This window comes from Camelus bactrianus, chromosome 12 (genome assembly GCF_048773025.1).
Source record: "Camelus bactrianus isolate YW-2024 breed Bactrian camel chromosome 12, ASM4877302v1, whole genome shotgun sequence".
NCBI classification, from domain to species: Eukaryota; Metazoa; Chordata; class Mammalia; order Artiodactyla; family Camelidae; genus Camelus; species Camelus bactrianus.
The window spans coordinates 36,691,502-36,709,137 of NC_133550.1; the positions used below are offsets into that span (position 1 = coordinate 36,691,502).

The 17,636-nt window shown below is 39.0% G+C and overlaps 1 protein-coding gene, 1 long non-coding RNA gene and 1 other non-coding gene across 6 annotated transcripts in view; 1 reads left to right on the forward strand and 2 right to left on the reverse strand.

The window, feature by feature from the left end:
- Positions 1-1,894: 1,894 nt before the first annotated feature.
- Positions 1,895-8,093, reverse strand: SLC25A3 (solute carrier family 25 member 3). 4 transcript variants are annotated; one of them, XM_010962765.3, is made up of 8 exons: positions 7,964-8,093; positions 7,509-7,669; positions 6,120-6,244; positions 4,419-4,598; positions 3,724-3,905; positions 2,918-3,090; positions 2,317-2,427; positions 1,895-2,234 (listed from the first exon to the last, which is right to left on the reverse strand). In XM_010962765.3, the coding sequence occupies exons 2-8, from the start codon at positions 7,663-7,665 to the stop codon at positions 2,074-2,076; spliced, it is 1,089 nt and encodes a 362-aa protein (XP_010961067.1). In that variant the 5' UTR covers positions 7,666-7,669; positions 7,964-8,093; the 3' UTR covers positions 1,895-2,073. The 4 variants fall into 4 exon arrangements, with proteins under 4 accessions (XP_010961067.1, XP_010961068.1, XP_010961065.1 ...); XM_010962766.3 differs by lacking the exon at positions 6,120-6,244 and adding an exon at positions 5,840-5,961 and having other exon boundaries at positions 7,913-8,062; XM_010962763.3 differs by having other exon boundaries at positions 7,913-8,062.
- Positions 3,159-3,406, reverse strand: LOC123619012 (small nucleolar RNA SNORA53). The gene has a single exon (XR_006727528.1). It is a non-coding gene; the product is annotated as a small nucleolar RNA SNORA53 (small nucleolar RNA).
- A 71-nt stretch (positions 8,094-8,164) lies between the features above and the next one.
- LOC141579421 (uncharacterized) overlaps positions 8,165-17,636 on the forward strand; it is a 36,866-nt gene continuing 27,394 nt past the window's right edge. Inside the window, exons 1-3 of the long non-coding RNA XR_012510732.1 lie at positions 8,165-8,306; positions 10,325-10,438; positions 11,378-11,510. This is a non-coding gene — a long non-coding RNA (uncharacterized LOC141579421). The remainder of the gene's footprint in view (positions 8,307-10,324; positions 10,439-11,377; positions 11,511-17,636) is intronic.

Here is a 17,636-nt window from a genome sequence, read left to right on the forward strand (position 1 = left end):
AAGTTTGAAATCAGTTTGTTTCTTATCTATGTGGTATCTCAGATTTTTAACAATTATTTTGTGATTTATCTCATAGATGAAAAAAATGTGTAAACAGTATTATGTTAAAGAAAACAGTATACAACTCCTAATTTAGCAGCAAGACTGCCATGCATCAAACTTGGTGAACATTGTGGACACTTTCCCAAAAACGGTATCAAAACATTTCATGAAGCTTTCACACAATGGAGATTTGGCTAAGGTGGAACTTCTTCAATTTTGTTGTACATGTCACTAGGTATTGCATAATTTAGCAAAAAAAAAATCAGGCTATTTTAGAATTTGAATAGCTCTCAAAGATAATCTGAGAATTGAATCATTTGATCTCTCTGGAAACTACTATGCAATGCTATCTTGTCCTAGTGTTATGATGTAATTCAATTAAACTACTAATCATGTGTATTCATTCCATGGGGTTCTGCTTTGTAGAATTGACATTAAACCAAATGTGAAAATGTTATTAAAATTTCCTTATTAGAATCTTTACTTTCAGCATAAAGGCCAAGTCCTAAGAAAGATTCAGCTTCTGCTTGGCTCTTCAGAGCCCTGAAGTAAGGCCAGCTGCCCGGAAGCCATCACGCTGTGGATTTTGAGGAAAAGACTGAGCCACTAGTAACAGGGGGATGCTCAAAGAATCTCTCTCTAGCCTGGATGTGAAAAAGCCTTTGGAGATGACCCCAGAACTACCATTTGACTGTAACTTCTTGAGAGACCCAGCAGAAGACTCCAGCAGATGCTCCTAATTCCTGTCCCACAGAAAATACGAGATTATATTGTCTTCATGCCATTACATTTCAGATGACTTGTTATACAGTAGTAACAAATGCACACTTGGTGACACCAACTGACCTTCACTTGTTCAGGCTCAGACTGCCCAATTTGAGTTTGGTCAAATATATCCATAACCCTTCCTTTTCCTCTGCACAGTAAAGTAAGATTGGAACCTTAAACAAGACCAGGTAATGATAGTTAATGAACATGCAACCAGATACACCTGGTTTCTAAATTTAGTACACTGATCTCACAACATGGGTTTATAATGAAAACATTTGTCTCCCTCTTTAGGCTCCTTCAAAGTTTTTTCCCCAGAGGCCCCATTCTGCATACTTCACTAGGACTATCAACTCAACCCAGACACCTCAGGCCTCAAGGTAAACCCAAAGGCCTCAAGGTAAAATGTAATCAGACTTGAAAAGCAAACCATATTATAAATTGGCCTTTTATACTTCCTAACCAAACTTAAGAATTAAACAGTGGCTGACTTTCTAGAAGATTATGCTTTAATATGCCAGTATGCTCCTTTCCCAGGGGCATTCACCTACTTCGGTTGTCAAGCAGGTACTCTTCCTAAAAACTAAACTGGAAATAGTTTATGGTAAAAATTTTTGTAATTTAGAAAGTCAGATTTATGTGAGAATTAAGTTACCTGAAATCACTTTTAGCTATCAATTGCTTTGGTCCTTTAAAAAAGTCATCCTAACAATCAGCCTAATTTAGATTACTTTCTTTTAGAAATAAGGATTAGCAAACTGATTAGAATTTTTAAAAGTACAGCACATCACAAAATTATGCTGAAATGTACTTGTCAATATATAACCACAAATGAGTATTTATCCATATTCAAATTTAACAATTAAATCAAATTTTTAAAAATTTAGAGGATGGCTCCTAAAAATGTTAACAACTCCCTTGAATGACAAAACTTGAGACATAGGACAATTTATGAGTAAGGGTCACAGTATTCAACCAACAGTGCATTTTTTCCTTCAGGTTTTAATATATGCTTAATTCTGTCCATTTTAGGGTTCTTTCTTTAAAAACTACTTTAAAAAATAATTATCAAGTCACAGACAAATCATGAACAGTGGGGTTTATTTCAACAGTAAGTTTGAAACTCCTGCCTTTGGCAAGAGAACTACAGTAATTATATCAGAACAGACAATTTCCCACACTGTCAAATATATAAAAGTTCCTTTTTCATCTTCCTCAACACTGATCAACAAGCAGACTCAGTCCACATTTGCTTCCATCTATCTACTGAGTTAACCCAAGCTTCTTCTTCAGAGATTCTGGCATCTCAGGTGGAGGAGGGCGAGGAAGCCTGAAGTAGACCTTCACAGAGTCATAGATGAACCACTGTAGTGCAGTCAGAGTGCCAATCATGATGATACGGGCAAAGAGTCCCTTCCACACACCTGGATGAAATATGAAACGTGAATGAAAAATATAATGTACTCCAAAGTGTTATTCTTTCTTTGGGGGGGGGGGATATCCTACCTCTAAATCCAAGTCTCTTGAGGACCTGAGAAGCACTGCTACCCTTCTCTTTATTCAACACAGACACCACAGAATCAGCAGGATGAGAAACAATGGCACAGAAGACTCCAGCTGAAAAAAGTCAAGATGTATCATCCAATATGGGGTCAGTTAAAAAATGTTTTTTCACATCATAGCCAACAGCCTTTTCATAACTAAGTAATAAAATTTTCTTTTAGTACTAAAAGCAAAATCGTATTTTAGAGTGAGACTGACAAGAAAGGTTAGAAAGCAGTCTATCTTATGTAGAACAAAACAATTCCTCAAGTTTTATATTGATTTTAATGCTTTCTCTTGAATTAAAAATTTGTTCTTGGAAAAACTAAAGGAAAAATAAATGGTGCAGCAGTGAAGTCAATATATTTCCAATCTTAATTATGACATGCAAACCATAGAACAATTATTTTAGGAACTAATTAGCAAGTATTTATGAATCCTGAAGAGCACATAAAATGGGAAGATAAACTTCTCTGGAATACTTTTCCCTTACAAAAGAGGCCAATAATGGAAATAATTATTTATCCTTAATTTCACAGCCAAGCATGCTCTAATAATTCCATACCTATGTAACCTGCCACAAATGTGACAACCAGCTGCTCTGGCTTTGAACATTCACTTCGGGGCTTGGGAACCACAAACTTGTACAATGCTTCAACAGTACGTTCAAAGCAGGCGAACTTCATCATGGTGTATGGTATCTGTCTCATCCAGAGAGGAGCAACCCCCTTGTAGAATCTAGGAAATCAGAACACTTATTTTACTCAGTTGCATATGTTCTAGCAGAGATTTTCATTATTAACTGAAGTGTCCGCACACCAGTCGAGTCCTGATAGTAAAAAATGGCAGCACAATTGCATGTCATTTCTATCAGAACCTAAGACTAACATGCAGGTATATTTATCTCACATGCCAATGACTCAAGCACCTTTGACTATACAACCAAAAAAGTTGCTGGATGTTTCTTTGACTGGAACTACAAGAAACCAGAAGTTTACAAGTAGAACTCAGTTTAAGATTGGCATCCACAAAGGTGGATCTAAGGAAGCATGTTGTGACCTGACTATATGTATAAATGACAAAAATCCTAACAAAGGCACCCCCCCCCCCAAGTTAAGAATTAATGTTTAGGTCAAATACCAAGTCACTTGCAAACTGACAAACGATTCACACTTTAGGGGAAAAAAAACCCCTCAATTCAAGGCTCAAGCTATGTACCCACTTATCCTTGTCTCTAGAGTTTATGTTCCACGTGAGGGAACAAAATAGGTATTAAAAAAAAGAAGTCTGACACGCTTAATTAAAGCTAACAAATGCAGTTTTCTCAAATGACTATTTTTATACTACATATTTAGGCAACTGTGTACTTACGCCTTTAAGCCCTCTTCCTTATACATTTTGGGAGCTGCATCCCTCAAAGTGTTGGCATAACCTGGTTGGGTTTGAATTCGAACCTTAGTAGCTTCCATAGGAGCCAGAGCAATGTCAGCGAAGAATTCAGCACTGGCAGAGGCAGCCAAATATAGTGATGTGCGCCAAAGATAGGCATTCTCCTAATTGAAAAACAGAAGGAGGCACGTGAATTGCTCTTGCCTTAGCTGTTCTCAACTTTAAGGAACAGTTCTAGGAAACAGTTAAATGTCAGATATTAAAAGTGTTTATCACACAGTCCATAGATAACACACACGATGAGACTGAATATATGTTCTCTCTCATAACCTCATTAACTACAGTACACTGTGCATATTTTTTGAACATCGAGGTGCCAAGGATAGTTGCCCCTTGAACTATACAAAGGAACCTTTCAGTCTTTCTCTTAAAGACTCAAAATCCAACTTACTTGGAAAGCAGCAGACCATAATAAAAAGCACTGAAATCTAATGATTATAGTTTCTTTTTCTCATCCTGTCTGTTTCAACAGCCTTATGATTTGAAACATGTTGTCCACCCATTCTGAGACCATTTCCTCAGTTCTAAAACAAGGTGGGTCAAACAAAAACCTAAGATTCTTTTTGGTCTTACATTTTAAGTTAAGAGCTTAGGACTTTGAAAGTTAAATTACGTACCTCTCCAAGTACGTTGCTATACAAAACTTTGAAGACCTCATAAAAGCCAAACTTGCAGAGCCCTTGCAGGGAGTAGCCAATGAAAGTCGGAGCCCATCCTTTGGCCAAACCACGAACACCATCTTCTTTAAGTGTAATTGAGAATCCATTAAATATGCCTTTGTACTTTTGTGGGTCCACCTTTATTTAAAACAAGAAAAAAAATTAATTAAATGTACCAAAGAGCTAATCACAGTTCTCATAGGTATTTAATTGTTATTTTTAGTTTTTTCTCTGGGTTCTAAAATAAACTTAAGTAACTACACAAAAGATAGGTAAATATAAGCTCGCTGCATGGTATCAGCTTAATATCTAAAAATATCTTTGTAAACATAACTTTCTGTACAGTAAGGTCTAACTTTCTTTCAGTCAGATTTAAGTCTTGGAGGGTTAGTTAAGAGGATAAAATTCCTGTAAAAATACACAATAAAACTGAAGCTTAAAGACATTTTCCCACCACCCAATTCTACCACTTAAAAAAAAAAGTCTTAAAGCTACTGCATAAACAATAGATATGTCTATATCTCTGATATATGCTAGCCCATTAAGTAGATTATAAAGTTTTGTGAATTTAAGAGTCAAATTAAATACATGTTAAAAGGTACATCAACAAGAGAATCCTCTTTTGACTTAATTAACTTAACTTTAAGAGACATGCATAAGAAGTTTTAGCAAAGGTATACTTAATATTCATTCTATTACTAATGGGGGGAAAGAATCTTATCTATTTCTGCCAGTACTAGAGGGCTGGTATACATCACCTTCCTCTCCCTGCTAATATTTCACCTTCCTTTCTCTTTTACGTAAGTAGACTTCTAATCCTGTTTGGGACAAATAAATTTTTGATGTTTGATTATTTGTGTTTCAAGAATTCTAATTAAGATATTTTAATTGTAAAAAAAAAAAAACTTACATAAATATACAAGCTATGCCCACAAATTTTTAATACTAAAACAGAGTCTTTTTTTAATCTACAGTGTTCTCTGCCTTGATCTTAACAAGTAAGGGACATGCAGTTACTTCATATAATACCCAAAGAATGACTGCCTACTCTGACATGTAACTGCTTGTAAAATGACTATTTGGACACAAAAAATCATCAGGCCTTGAAGAACTCTAGGGAGAACTGAGCCCAGCAGCAAAAAATCATTTACAGCCAGAGTTCGAGATCAACAATCTACCCACACGCTTATTTTAAAAGAGACACTTCTGGATTTAAAATACTGAGTAAAGCTCATGAGTTAAAGAAATTTTGGGTTTGGCTTCCTACTAAAATTTCTAGCAGTTGTGTTGTCTTCAAATTTTTCTCACTTGTGAAGTCCTTTAACATTTGGAATTAAGTCACACACGAAAGAAATGCTCAATGTTGTCTCAATACAAACCTGCATACGGCATTTCACTAAATCCAGAGGAACAACAGCAGTATGTGTCAGACCACAACTTAAGACCCCACCAAAGCCACACAGTGCATAAAACTTCGCGGAGCCATATTCACAACTGTACTCTGTAATAAGACAAGACACACCATGCATTTTAATATAATACTCATGTTACTGGTTATCAACTTACCTCCTGGATAGTTAGGTCTCCACACAGCTTGTTAGTAGGTAACAGCCATGCTTCAACAATGTGCTTTACTTAATCCAACATGCAAACACAAACCTGCATTCTGCATTTAACCAGATCTAGAGGAACCAATGCTGTATGTGTTGAGCCACAGCTAATAATTCCTCCAAGTCCACAAAGGATAAAGAATCTGCCAGATCCATATTCACAGCTATACTGCTCTGTTTGATTGAAAAAAAATCAAGTAAGTATTTCTTCAGAGATGACTAAGGCCATGGGAATGAAAAAGAACTATGATTCCCCGTGAAACAGTACTATCACAACCGAACAGCTCTGGCTACCACTTACAAGTAAATTAAAATTTTTCACCTAGTGCACACAAGAAGTTCACTGCCAAAATCAAAATAATCATTTAACAATTTTGAAGGTTCTGTGAGATACTCTCATTCTGCCATATAAATTTTAAAAAAAGTTTTCTACACCATTAATAGCTCTTCGAATTAAAGTTAAACTTCAAATTATTAACGGCTGATAAGAACACACTTCTGAGTACAAACTCGGAAAGAGCAACTGACATGTAAAAGCTTGCAAATGTCTAAAATTACCTGTTACTAACCAATACTAGTCCCACTTATGGATTCCTATAGCATAAAACTAGATAAACAGACTCCTGTAGTCAAATACATTTACTACACAAATGACAACAGACCTAACTTTCTAAATTGAAAAATCGAATGATGTAAGGTTTCTTTACCCACACTGAAGACACATAAATGATTTCTTTAAAAAAAAACCTTCACATTTTACAGGTACAAGGTAGATTGTTTTCAGTAGTCCTGCAATTCAGATTTCAGGTTTCTCTGTAAATACACTACACTGGGATTTAAAATGCACAGAATTAAGATAAAGTTGGGTCTAATCATCAAGAATCCCGAGAGAGAAGATCAAAGGGATTCCTATCGATTATTTTATCTTTTCTATAGTCTCTCTGGGGCTGCAAGTCAACTAGCCACATTGAAACAAGGGATCCAGTTATCTCACATAGCTTGTGTCAACTAATATCAGACTTAATACTTAAATGAGAAAGGAGTATTTTTGAAAAGAAAATTAAAGCAAAATCAAAAAAGATAATACAATTGGAACTGCCGTGGCGAGCTGTTAGGAAAGGCTTTATTCAGTACTTAGTCTGCTGACCAAACGGGCTCGGGCGGAGAAGATAACGAGCCAGTCACGGCCTCTATGCCTTTGCTCGCTCGAGGGCGCGGAGGTCACGGAGCCCTTCGACGCCCTTGAGGGAGGTCCAAGGTTCCGAAACCAGCCAATGGCGGAAAGGTCTGACATTCTCCAACAAGCAACTAGGCGCCGTCCTGCGGTGCCGCGGGGCTAAGCTCGTCGTCCTTCCCTGTTCTACACGCCGGGCCAGGCCAAGCAGGCCAAGCGGACCACGAGACCTAACGACCGTATCAAGTCAGGGTCTGACCTCACCTTCCACAGCAGCGGCTGCCAGGTTGCGGGAGCAACGGGGCGGGCCCGGGGGACCAGCCGGGCTGCCGCGGGGACCGGTAAGGCCATCGTGCACCAGCTGCAGGTGGGGCGCGTTGAAGGGGTTCGCCCGCGCCAGGTGCGCCACGGACGAGAACATCTTCCTAGGGAGGACAGAATAGCGGTCAGAGAAAAGGCAGAGGCGCTGTGAGGCCGCCAAAGTCATCTGCAGGTTGGGAAACCCCCACCCCGGGCCTTCTCTCTTCCCGCCTCCACGTCCTTGAGGAGGTTAAGGCGGCTTCCCCAAAGGAGGAGGCCGACCGGGCCTACAGCCAAAGCAGTGCCCCACGGGGGGCTCCGCGCTCCCCTCCCCGCACCCACCGCGGGGAAGGCCGGGCCACACTCACTCCCTAAGATGGCGAACTCACACCCGCTCCCAGGGAAACGCTGCGGCTTACAGAGGCCGAACGTCCTCCTGGCCTTTAGATCTGTGCCCTTCGCGCGTCGTCAGCAGGACGCACACAGTGCGTCACTATAGGCAGGCGGCACGCATTGGCCGAGAAGAGCGCCGAGGCCTTAACGTCATCGCGCTCTCCTAGCAACCGTATCCCCGCCCCAACCTCCCCAGCCCTTCCGGCCCGGCTTCTGCGCAGGAGGATTCTTTCTGCGCAGGCGCGCATGCCGGGCCGGCTATTTGAGTGCCGTGGGATTGTGCTCGTGACCTCCGTTTTTTGTCTCTTCACCTTCAAACGTCTCTTCTTGACTCCGGCGCTTCAGTTCTTTGCGTTTAAATGAGTCCTGGTACAGTATGTCACTTAAAAAGAAAAAGAAAGGCAAACCCCGAATACTTGTTATATTATTTCAGTGTTACGGTTAGAATGTCACTGCAGTATTTTGTGTCACAACTTCTGCCATTACGGTACTTTTTTTTTAAAGTTCTGTCCGTTGACATTACACATAGACATATCTGCATTTTCCATCAGACTGCAGGAAAGTATTTTAAAAGGAAATGGGTAGCAGGACCTCCTAAAGTAAGGCAGATTGCTGATTTCATCACAATAGTTTATATAACCCCTTCAAACATTCAATAAATCATTTTTAACGCCGGGGGGTATAGTGATGAACTAGAATGAAGGTGACTGGCAGCAGTTTAGTAAATCTAGAAAATCTTTACTAGATTCAGTTAAACAGAGAAGGGGTTAGTTTAATTGGGAGGAGTTTAGTAGGAATCAAACCTCTGTTAAGAGTTCTGGGTCTATCATTTTCCCAGCTATTAATAAAGCAATCTTGGGAATCTACTTGATCTCTGTGTACCTTTTTCTTTTTCTTAGCTTATTTCTTGTGGGGGGAGGTAATTAGGTTTATTTATTTACTGATTTTTTTAAGAGGAGGTACTAGGGATTGAACCCAGGACCTTGTAGATTCTAAGCAAGCACTCTACCACTTGAGCTATATCCTCCCCCTTTTTGTGTATCTGTTTCTTAAACACAAGATGGAAGCAGGGCCAGCCGTATGGGCTTGCTAGCTAAGCAGTTATACAGGGCCCTATGCTTGGTTTATGGTTCTGCTATCACTGTTTTAGAAATTCTTAATAATTAATAAACAAGAGGCCCTGTATTTTCCATTTTCCACTGGGCCTTGCTGATTATGTAGCTGGTCCTAGATGGGAGTAATACCTATCTTGCATAGTTTATGAAATCTCAGTGAGATAATTTCTAAAAGTGGGGATTTTTAGCTAAGGACCAGAGTTGGGGAGGGTGGGGGTCAGTGGATGGGAAGTTACTAAGAAGGTAGGGTAATTCTTGCTAAATTGACCTAACAGGATTCTTGCAGAAGGCTGGCCGAGGTTATCAGATATCACTTGGGAGATGAATTTGATCAGGTATTGAGGCTGATCAGATTTTAAGCTTGGAAGATTCTGGCTAAACCGACTTGACAGAATTCTTGCTACATTTGGTCTCTTTAAAATGATGCCCAAGATTGGGCTTAGTGGAAAAAGGGCTCAGAGTAGCCTAACTAAAATATGATCAAGGAGAGAGTCTCTGTCAACACCTTACTGTTCAGTATACCAAGGCAGTCTGGCATTTTAATTTCATTTAGTATGGTCCAACCATTGAATTTAAATTTCATCCAAACTATTAAGAGACACTCTCAGCAATTTGAGCTAAAACAATGGATTGGGACACTTTCTTTACTGTACTCATAGCAATACATTTGGCTTGGTCTACCATTATATTTCTTCCATTTTATTTTAGTTATTGCTATTTATCAAGTTACCCCAAAATTTAGGGACATAAAACAGTGAACACTATTATCTCATACTTTCTGAGGGTCAGGAATCTGGATGTGGCTCAGCTATGTGGCCTGGCTCAGGGACTGTCATGGGGTTGTAGTCAAGCTGTTGGCTGAGACCGTGGTGGCTAAAGACTTGACCAGGGCTGGAGGATCTGCTTCTAACGTCGCACATGTGGTTGTTGGCAGGACGAACGCTTCAGTTTCTTGTCATGTGGGCCTTTCCATAAAGGCTGCTTATGACATGGCTTCCCTAAAGTGAGTAATTCAAGAAACAGCAACCAGAACAGAAGCTGCAGTGTCCTTTATAACCTAGTCTCAGAAATGACACACCATCACTTCTGCTGTATTTTATTGGTCATGCAATGAATTCTGATACAATGTGGGAAGGGAGGTGGGGATCGTTGGGGCCATTCTTGAGGCCAACTATTACACATCCAACCAAATATTCTCAGCCTCCATCCGCAGTTGTGTTGCCCAGATTTCTGTCATTGTAAATCTTGCACCCTTTTTATCTTACCTTCTAGGATCTCTTGCGGCAGGATCTAGAAGCAGTGGGAGCTACTGACAGCTGGTATTGAAGAAGATCAGCACACTCTACAAGGCAACTACCTCAGGGAAGGCCATGACAGATTTTACAGGTAAGGAGACTAGGCTCCACAGGCAAGGAAGGAAGGGCTATTTCTACTAGCAAAGGAGGCTCAACAGAACTTAGGGGTTCATGATCCCAGTGTCATCTGAATCTTCCCATATGTTTCCATTCACACTCCTCCAAAAAAAAAAAAAAACTTTGACAGGAGACCTGCAAGATTGGGAATTTAATTGCATTTAATTCAGGATTAGACTTTGGGTTTGTTTTTTAGAAAGCATAGCCTTGCGGATATAAGAAGGCAATTATGTATGTTTTCTGGTCCTATATCTCATCTTGAACTGAGAATTTAAAGCCCTAAGCTCATCATTTCCCTTCTCCCAGTTATCCTACCTGATTAGGGAAAACCAACCAACCCCACTGTAGTCCTTATTTTCACTTAAATGTTCTATGGAAGCATCTACTTGGTCACCGAAAGCCTTGCCTTCTTAAGCTATTTGATTACTACTGTCTATAGTTGATAATTTAAGAAACTGTTTTTGCTGATGTGTGCCACGGACAGTCAGTGTCACCTTTATCATTGACAGCTGGTCACCAGTGCCTTTAATGCCTTTAAATCCAGTCAGACCAGATAATCCAGAACAAATTCAGAGAAACCCTTAAGGTTTGGTTCTCCCTGGAATTACTTCCAATACCACTGTCTGTATCAGAGTTTGATCAGAGAAGCATAGCCACTCTGAGTCATAGGGAAGAAGAGATTAATTTTAGGGATTAAGCATTATGAAATTATTGTAGCTGGAGAAGAATTTGCCTCTGTGTCTGGGGTTGGACCTGGAATTACTGTAAATCAATAGAGCTTACAGCCAGGTAGGAAAGCTGGACATGAAGTGGGGGTGAGCAGGGACAAACGAACCCACAAAGACAGACTAAACCCCATGAGGATAAACTAGACTGTGAGTCTGTCTCATCACCTCCAACCTTGATGATACAGGTCCCTGCAGGAGCCATGGTGCAGGTGTTATGGGAGCCACAGTGCTGCTTATGCATTTGGCCCAGGACTCAAAGAAACCAAAGGTCCAGGAGTTCTGAAAGAGGTCCATATCTGGCTTTTGCCCTGATTTAAGGTGAGCCAGTAAATCGTCAACAATGAGCATGAGCTGCCAGAGCACCTTATGTCCTACACTGACCTTCATTGTCTGATAAGTGCTTCACTTCTGCCTTTGGAATCTTGCACGAATTTCCCTTGTGACCAGTCCTAACCCAGATCCATATTTAGGAGATAGACAGTTAGACTTTGAGATGCTAGGGAGATAGAACATTTCAAGAGACATTTTAAACATTTCAAAGTTCAAGGAACTTTTTGCCATAGGCATTTCAAAACCTTAGAACTAGAAGTTAGGTTTGCCCTTGTAGATTTGATGATCACTTCTGTCATGGGGAATCAGAAGAAAATTCGTTAATAATTCCTAGCACAGCCATGTAATAGAGGGATATAATAAATTAAGCAAAGGAGGCTAAAATCCCTTTTCATATCTGCCCTGAGGAAAAAAGAGTAACATCCACTTATTTATTGTGTTTTTTGATTAGAAATCTTGTTTGGGTTTTTTTGTTGTTGTTGTTTTATTTTTGCATGACTTCATAAATAGAGTAGAGAGAAATTTGTCTCTTTTATCTGAAATAAGATAAAATGGACTTCACCATTAAGAGTGTAACTTTCACTCTGAAATGTTTTAAAATCCCCATTCTTCTTTGGAAAGGTATCCTAGGCTGACCATACAGTACCTTGGTTGTAAGACTAGGGGCGATCTCTTTACCAAAGTGTACTCCAAAGAGCAGACCCAGCTCTTGAGTCCTAGATTCAGCCTCTTGAAGTCACCCATGTTGGTGCAGGGAGGTGAAAACAGTGAAAGTTACATCTGTATAATCAGAGACATTGTATTTTATAGGAAATAAAAGGCAGATGAATCTCCTTACCCAGTCTTTACCTCTTGATATCTTGAAATTTCCTTATTCTTACAATGGAAAGCATAAAATATGCTTTGGCCCAGAGAGGAGAGCCATACCTAGATATGGCAGAACTGAAATAGTCCACGTAGGAGGTGCACACAAATGTGGCAACTTTAGTCACTCAGTGGCCACAATCCATCACCCTGACAGCTTTCAAGTAAGGCCTAGTCATCACAAATCTGGGTTCTTATAAAGCACTTGGGGAGCTTTTTAGACACAGATGTCCTCAGATCTCAAAAGATTCTACTAAGTAAGTCTGATGAGGAGTCCTAGAATCTGCCATTTTTTAAAGATCCTAAGGTGATTCTTACAAATAGCTAGGTTTAGGGACTGATGATTCTAAGGAATTCAAAGATAGGCATGAGCCTGTGGGACGAGCCTGATACAACACTAACAGCATCCTGAATTACCTGGTTTGCCGTGGATGTAAAGTACTCAGTTACTAGAAAAGAATCCTTGCTCATCTGGTTTGCTTCAGAGTGACTGTTCACCTGTTATTTCACATGCAGGAACAAGGTGCAAGGCTGCAGTGTACACCATCAGTCCCCCATACAAAAGGGGCAGATTCTTAAAGTGAGAGAAGTATAAAAGGGGACTGGGGAATATCAGCTCCTTAAAGATGAGCACAGCCACAGGCTTGGTAACAACACAGCAACTTTTAGGGAGAAATATGTACACCTGAAGCATAGTAAATATGGGGGGAAGGGTATAGCTCAGTGTACTTAGCATGCATGAGATCCTGGGTTCAATCCCTGTAACTCCACTAAAATAAATAAATAATAATTTTTTTAAAAAAGAACAGTAAATATGAAAAATAATGAATATAAAATGAAGGGAGCAAGCCTTACTAAAAGAAGTAGTAATAGTTTTGTTCATCCTCAAATGGGACAGAGTATATCTAACACCTATATTTCTGTTTATGCCCTGGGTCATTATGAACTGAAATGTATTATAGTTTTATCAAAATTCAAACCTCACACAATTCAAACCATGACATATAAAACTACCATCCAATCCATAGATCCTACCCAAATTGCCCAACAGCATCATCATAGCAAAAACCAAATCAAAACAAACCAAGAATACCTTTTCTTCTAGTCCAGTATCCAGTTCAGGAGCATGCTGTATTTAATTTTCATGTCACTTTATGTTTTTCCATCTGGAACAGTTCCTCTATCTTTCTTTGTCATTTATGCCCTTGGCATTTTTGAAGAGTACAGGACAGTTATTTTGGAGACTCTTACTCAAACTGGATGTCTCTGATGTTTTCTCATGATTAGAGTATGCATTTAGGACAGGAATATCATAGGAATGACTCCTTGTTCTTTTCGGAGTATCACATCAGAAGGCATATGATGTTAATTTGTCCTATTACTGATGAGGGGAACTTAGATCACTTGATCACGGTGGTATCTACTGGGTTTCTTCATTGTAAAGTTACTGTTTTTATCTGTAATTAATAAGTAATTTGTGGAGAGATACTTTGAGACTATATAAGTATTCTGTTCTTCAGCAAACTTTCACATACTGATTTTCACATCTGTCAGTGACTGTTGTCCAAATCAATTGTTATTGTGATAATTGCCAAATAGTGATTTTCTAACTTTGTTAGCCGTTCATTTATTCTCCTGCAAGGAAGTGCTCTCCTTTCTCCTCTGATTCAGTTCATTCTTCATTTATTTATATCAATAGGGACTAATGGATTCCTGTTTTATTCAATGATTTAAAATGTAATACTAACATTATTTCTTTTGGTACTTATATTGTCCCAGATTTGTTCAGTGGGAACCCCTTTAAGCTGATCTTGTATTCTTTCTATAAGTCCCCATCATTTTTTGAGCACTTTGTTACTTTCTGGCACAGCAAGGTGTTCCACCTTATACTTTTTCTACCCCAGCCCTGGAATCAGCTATTTCTCTAGAGCTTTGGTTCTGTTTAGAGGAGAATAGCATTTATTTATTTATTTTTAGTTGTTTTCTTTGGGGGGGGGCAATTAGGTTTATTTATTCATTTGTAGAGAAAGTACCGGGGATTGAACTCAGGATCTTGTGCATGCTAAGCATGCACTCTACCACTTGAGCTATACCTCTGAGAATTGCCTGAAGTGAAGACAAGAAACCAATAAATTAAAGAAATGAAACAAAGCAATTTTTTTAAAGGAAAGAAAAAGTAACAGAGGGAGAAGAAATGCATTTGAGTCAATTGCAGACTTACACTGTTTTACCCCTAAATACTTCGGAGTGTATTTCCTAAGAAGAAGCATTATTTTCTTATATAAGCACAGTAAAATTGTCAAAATCAGGAAGCTTAACTTTAATATAATCTACAATCTACATTCAAAAATTTGTCAATTATCCCAATAGTGTCCTTTATAGTAATGCCTTTTTTCTGCTCCACATCCAATTCAGGGTGACACATTTTGCATTTAGGGGTCATGTCTCTTAGTTCCTTTTGCTTTGTAAGTTTCTCAGCCTCTCGTTGTCTTTCATGACATGGACAATTTTGAAGAGTACAGGCCATCTATTTTGTAAAATTTCCCTCTCTGATGTTTCCTCATGATTGGATTCAAGCTGTGTATTTAGGGAAGGAAGGAAGGCTCTGTAAGTGATGTATTCTTCTAAGTCCCTGCCTCAGGAGGCATTTGTTGTTGTTTTGCACCATTACTGGTGAGGTTAACTTCGATCACTTGGTTTAAGGTAGTGTCTATCAAGCTTCTTCACTGTAAAGTTACTGTTTTTCCCTTTATCATTAGTAAGTAATTTGTGGGGAGATACTTTTGAGACTATGTAAATACCTTCATTCTGAAAAATCTCACTTGCACTCATTTTCTTTTTTTCTTTTTTTTTTAATTGAAGTATAATCAGTTTAAAATGTATCAATTTCTGGTATACAGCATAATGTTTCAGTCATACATATACATACATATATTCCTTTTCATATTCTTTTTCATTATAGGTCACTACAAGATATTGACTATAGTTGCCTGTGCTATACACTATAAACTTGTCACCTATATATTTTATATATAGTAGTTAGTATCTGCAAATATCAAACTCCCATTTTATGCCTTCTCACCCCTTTTCCTCCCTGGTAACCATGAGTTTGTTTTCTGTGTCTGTGAGTTCATTTTCTTTTTCTTTTTTATTTTTATTGTGGTATAGTCAGTTTACAGTGTATCAATTCCCATTCATTTTCACATCCATTAACAATTCTTGCCTGAATCAATGACTGCCATGATGGCTGAAGATGGTAATTCTCTAAATCCTTGTTCTTTCTACATTTTTTTTAGTTGACTATTCTACTCTAAGAATGAGCTCTCCTTTTTTGTTTATTTTCTATCAGTATAGACTCTGGATTCTGGATTATAATACATTACTGTTATTTTGATGTTCAAGTTATTCCAGTCAGAGCCCCTTCAGGCTGGCTTCTGTGTTCTTTTAACATGTCCCATCACTTTTTGAGGACATCCTTATTTGCTGATGTGAGATATTCCTGGCTCATTTGTTCTTTTCATGCCCTAGTCTTTGTTTTTGTTTTTTTTTTGTTGTTGTTTTTTAAACAGGAAACAAAGAATTTACTCAAAACTACTGTAATAGAGGAGAGAGATTGAACTCAAGCCTGCTGAAACAAAAAGCAGGAAGGATTTTTAAGCACTGGTGTAAGCTAGTAGAAAAGTACTGGAGGAAGTTAGAGGGAAATTGGTCAACATGATTGTGCTATCTGTGGTTGCTAATTATCATTTATGGAATTGCTACGTTTCACTTATCCCTCAGAGACTGGGAGATAAGGGCACTGTCTTTCTTGATGGTTATATTTCAAAAGAATGGCTCTCAGGTCCTTGAGAAAGACGTTCTGGGGTTGTAAAACTAGCAAGCAGCTTCATGCCCTGGTCTTTGAATCAGTAATTTATCCCTGAATCCTGGGTTCCTTTTACAGAGTAAGAGTATTTAGGAATCTAATCCTTTCTTAAGAAAGGGCTCTCACATTATTGATCCTACTTATTTTGGGCATATTTTACTACAGATATTAGGTCCATTTGCTCAGGCTGAGAAAGCATTTCCCTTTACGTTTTCTGTGAGACCGTAAGTTCTACAAAGGTTCTGTTTTGCTTATCAGTGGGTTCTCAGCACCTGGAGTGCCAGAGATGTATACAGAGAGTGTTCCATAAATATTTGCTGAATAGTTTACATGCTGCCAAGAGAAACTTATTTGAGATATGGTTCCATTCTAAGTTCAAGGATCACTAAAGACCAGTTAATGTTCTTTGAATTCAGTTGTTATAGCCACTTATGCTGCAAATTTGTAGCTTAGAATAGACTTATATGTCCTACCATTTACCTTGATGTTTTATATTGTATTAGAAACCCTTAGGAGCCAACAGTTTAGCCAAAAAGTTTTCAATGTCCCTTCTGTGAGACTGTCATGTTTTCACGATTTTCTAAATAGCTAGGACTTGATTTCAGTAAATGTCATTCTTTTTTACTGAGATTGAAGCAGTACTGACATTCTATAAAGTCTGAGGTGTTAATTCAGAATGAATGGTTGAGTATATTATGCTTGTTTCCTTTGATAAAACTGGGATTATAGTCATTCTTTCAGGGGAAAAAAAAAGAAGCCATACTAGTTATTTTAATAGAATGTTTAATATGGGAATTGGGTCAACGGGCACTGGAGAATGGAAGAGGCACAAAGAGAACCCTGAAGTCACACAGATAACAACTACGGAAAGCAGTTACTACCCCTAGTGCTGGAGGAACCAAGAGAAGAGTTTGAGGTTATTAGGATTTCATAGCAGGGAGGAGGGGCCCTGGGAACTGGAGCCCAAGCCTGTGGGAGGGTGCTGCCGGGCTGCTGCTGGTGTCTCCCAAGGGGACACAAGGGGGCTGATTCTAGAAATGCTAGAAGAAGCTAGGCTGGGGACAGGAGCTAACTGGTGCTGCCGGAGTGAAGGGTGTGAAGATGCGAAGGATTCTGACAGAAACCGCAGGAAAGTCCCATCTACCTCCTGCCTTCTGATCTCTTGTAGCACCTGGTATTGGTGGAAGCTGAGATAGTTTTTTGCTCATCTCAGCCTTAGTGCCATAGAGTTACAGAGGAGTGGGCTTGGAGCCAAGAGACACTCACTTACAATAACTGCCATACAGCAACTTTAGAAGCTCTGTTTGAAAGCAGGCTATTACAGTGGTAAGTATAGACTCTGAAACACTACACTATAGTCAGCATTTGGATGCCGATGTGATCGA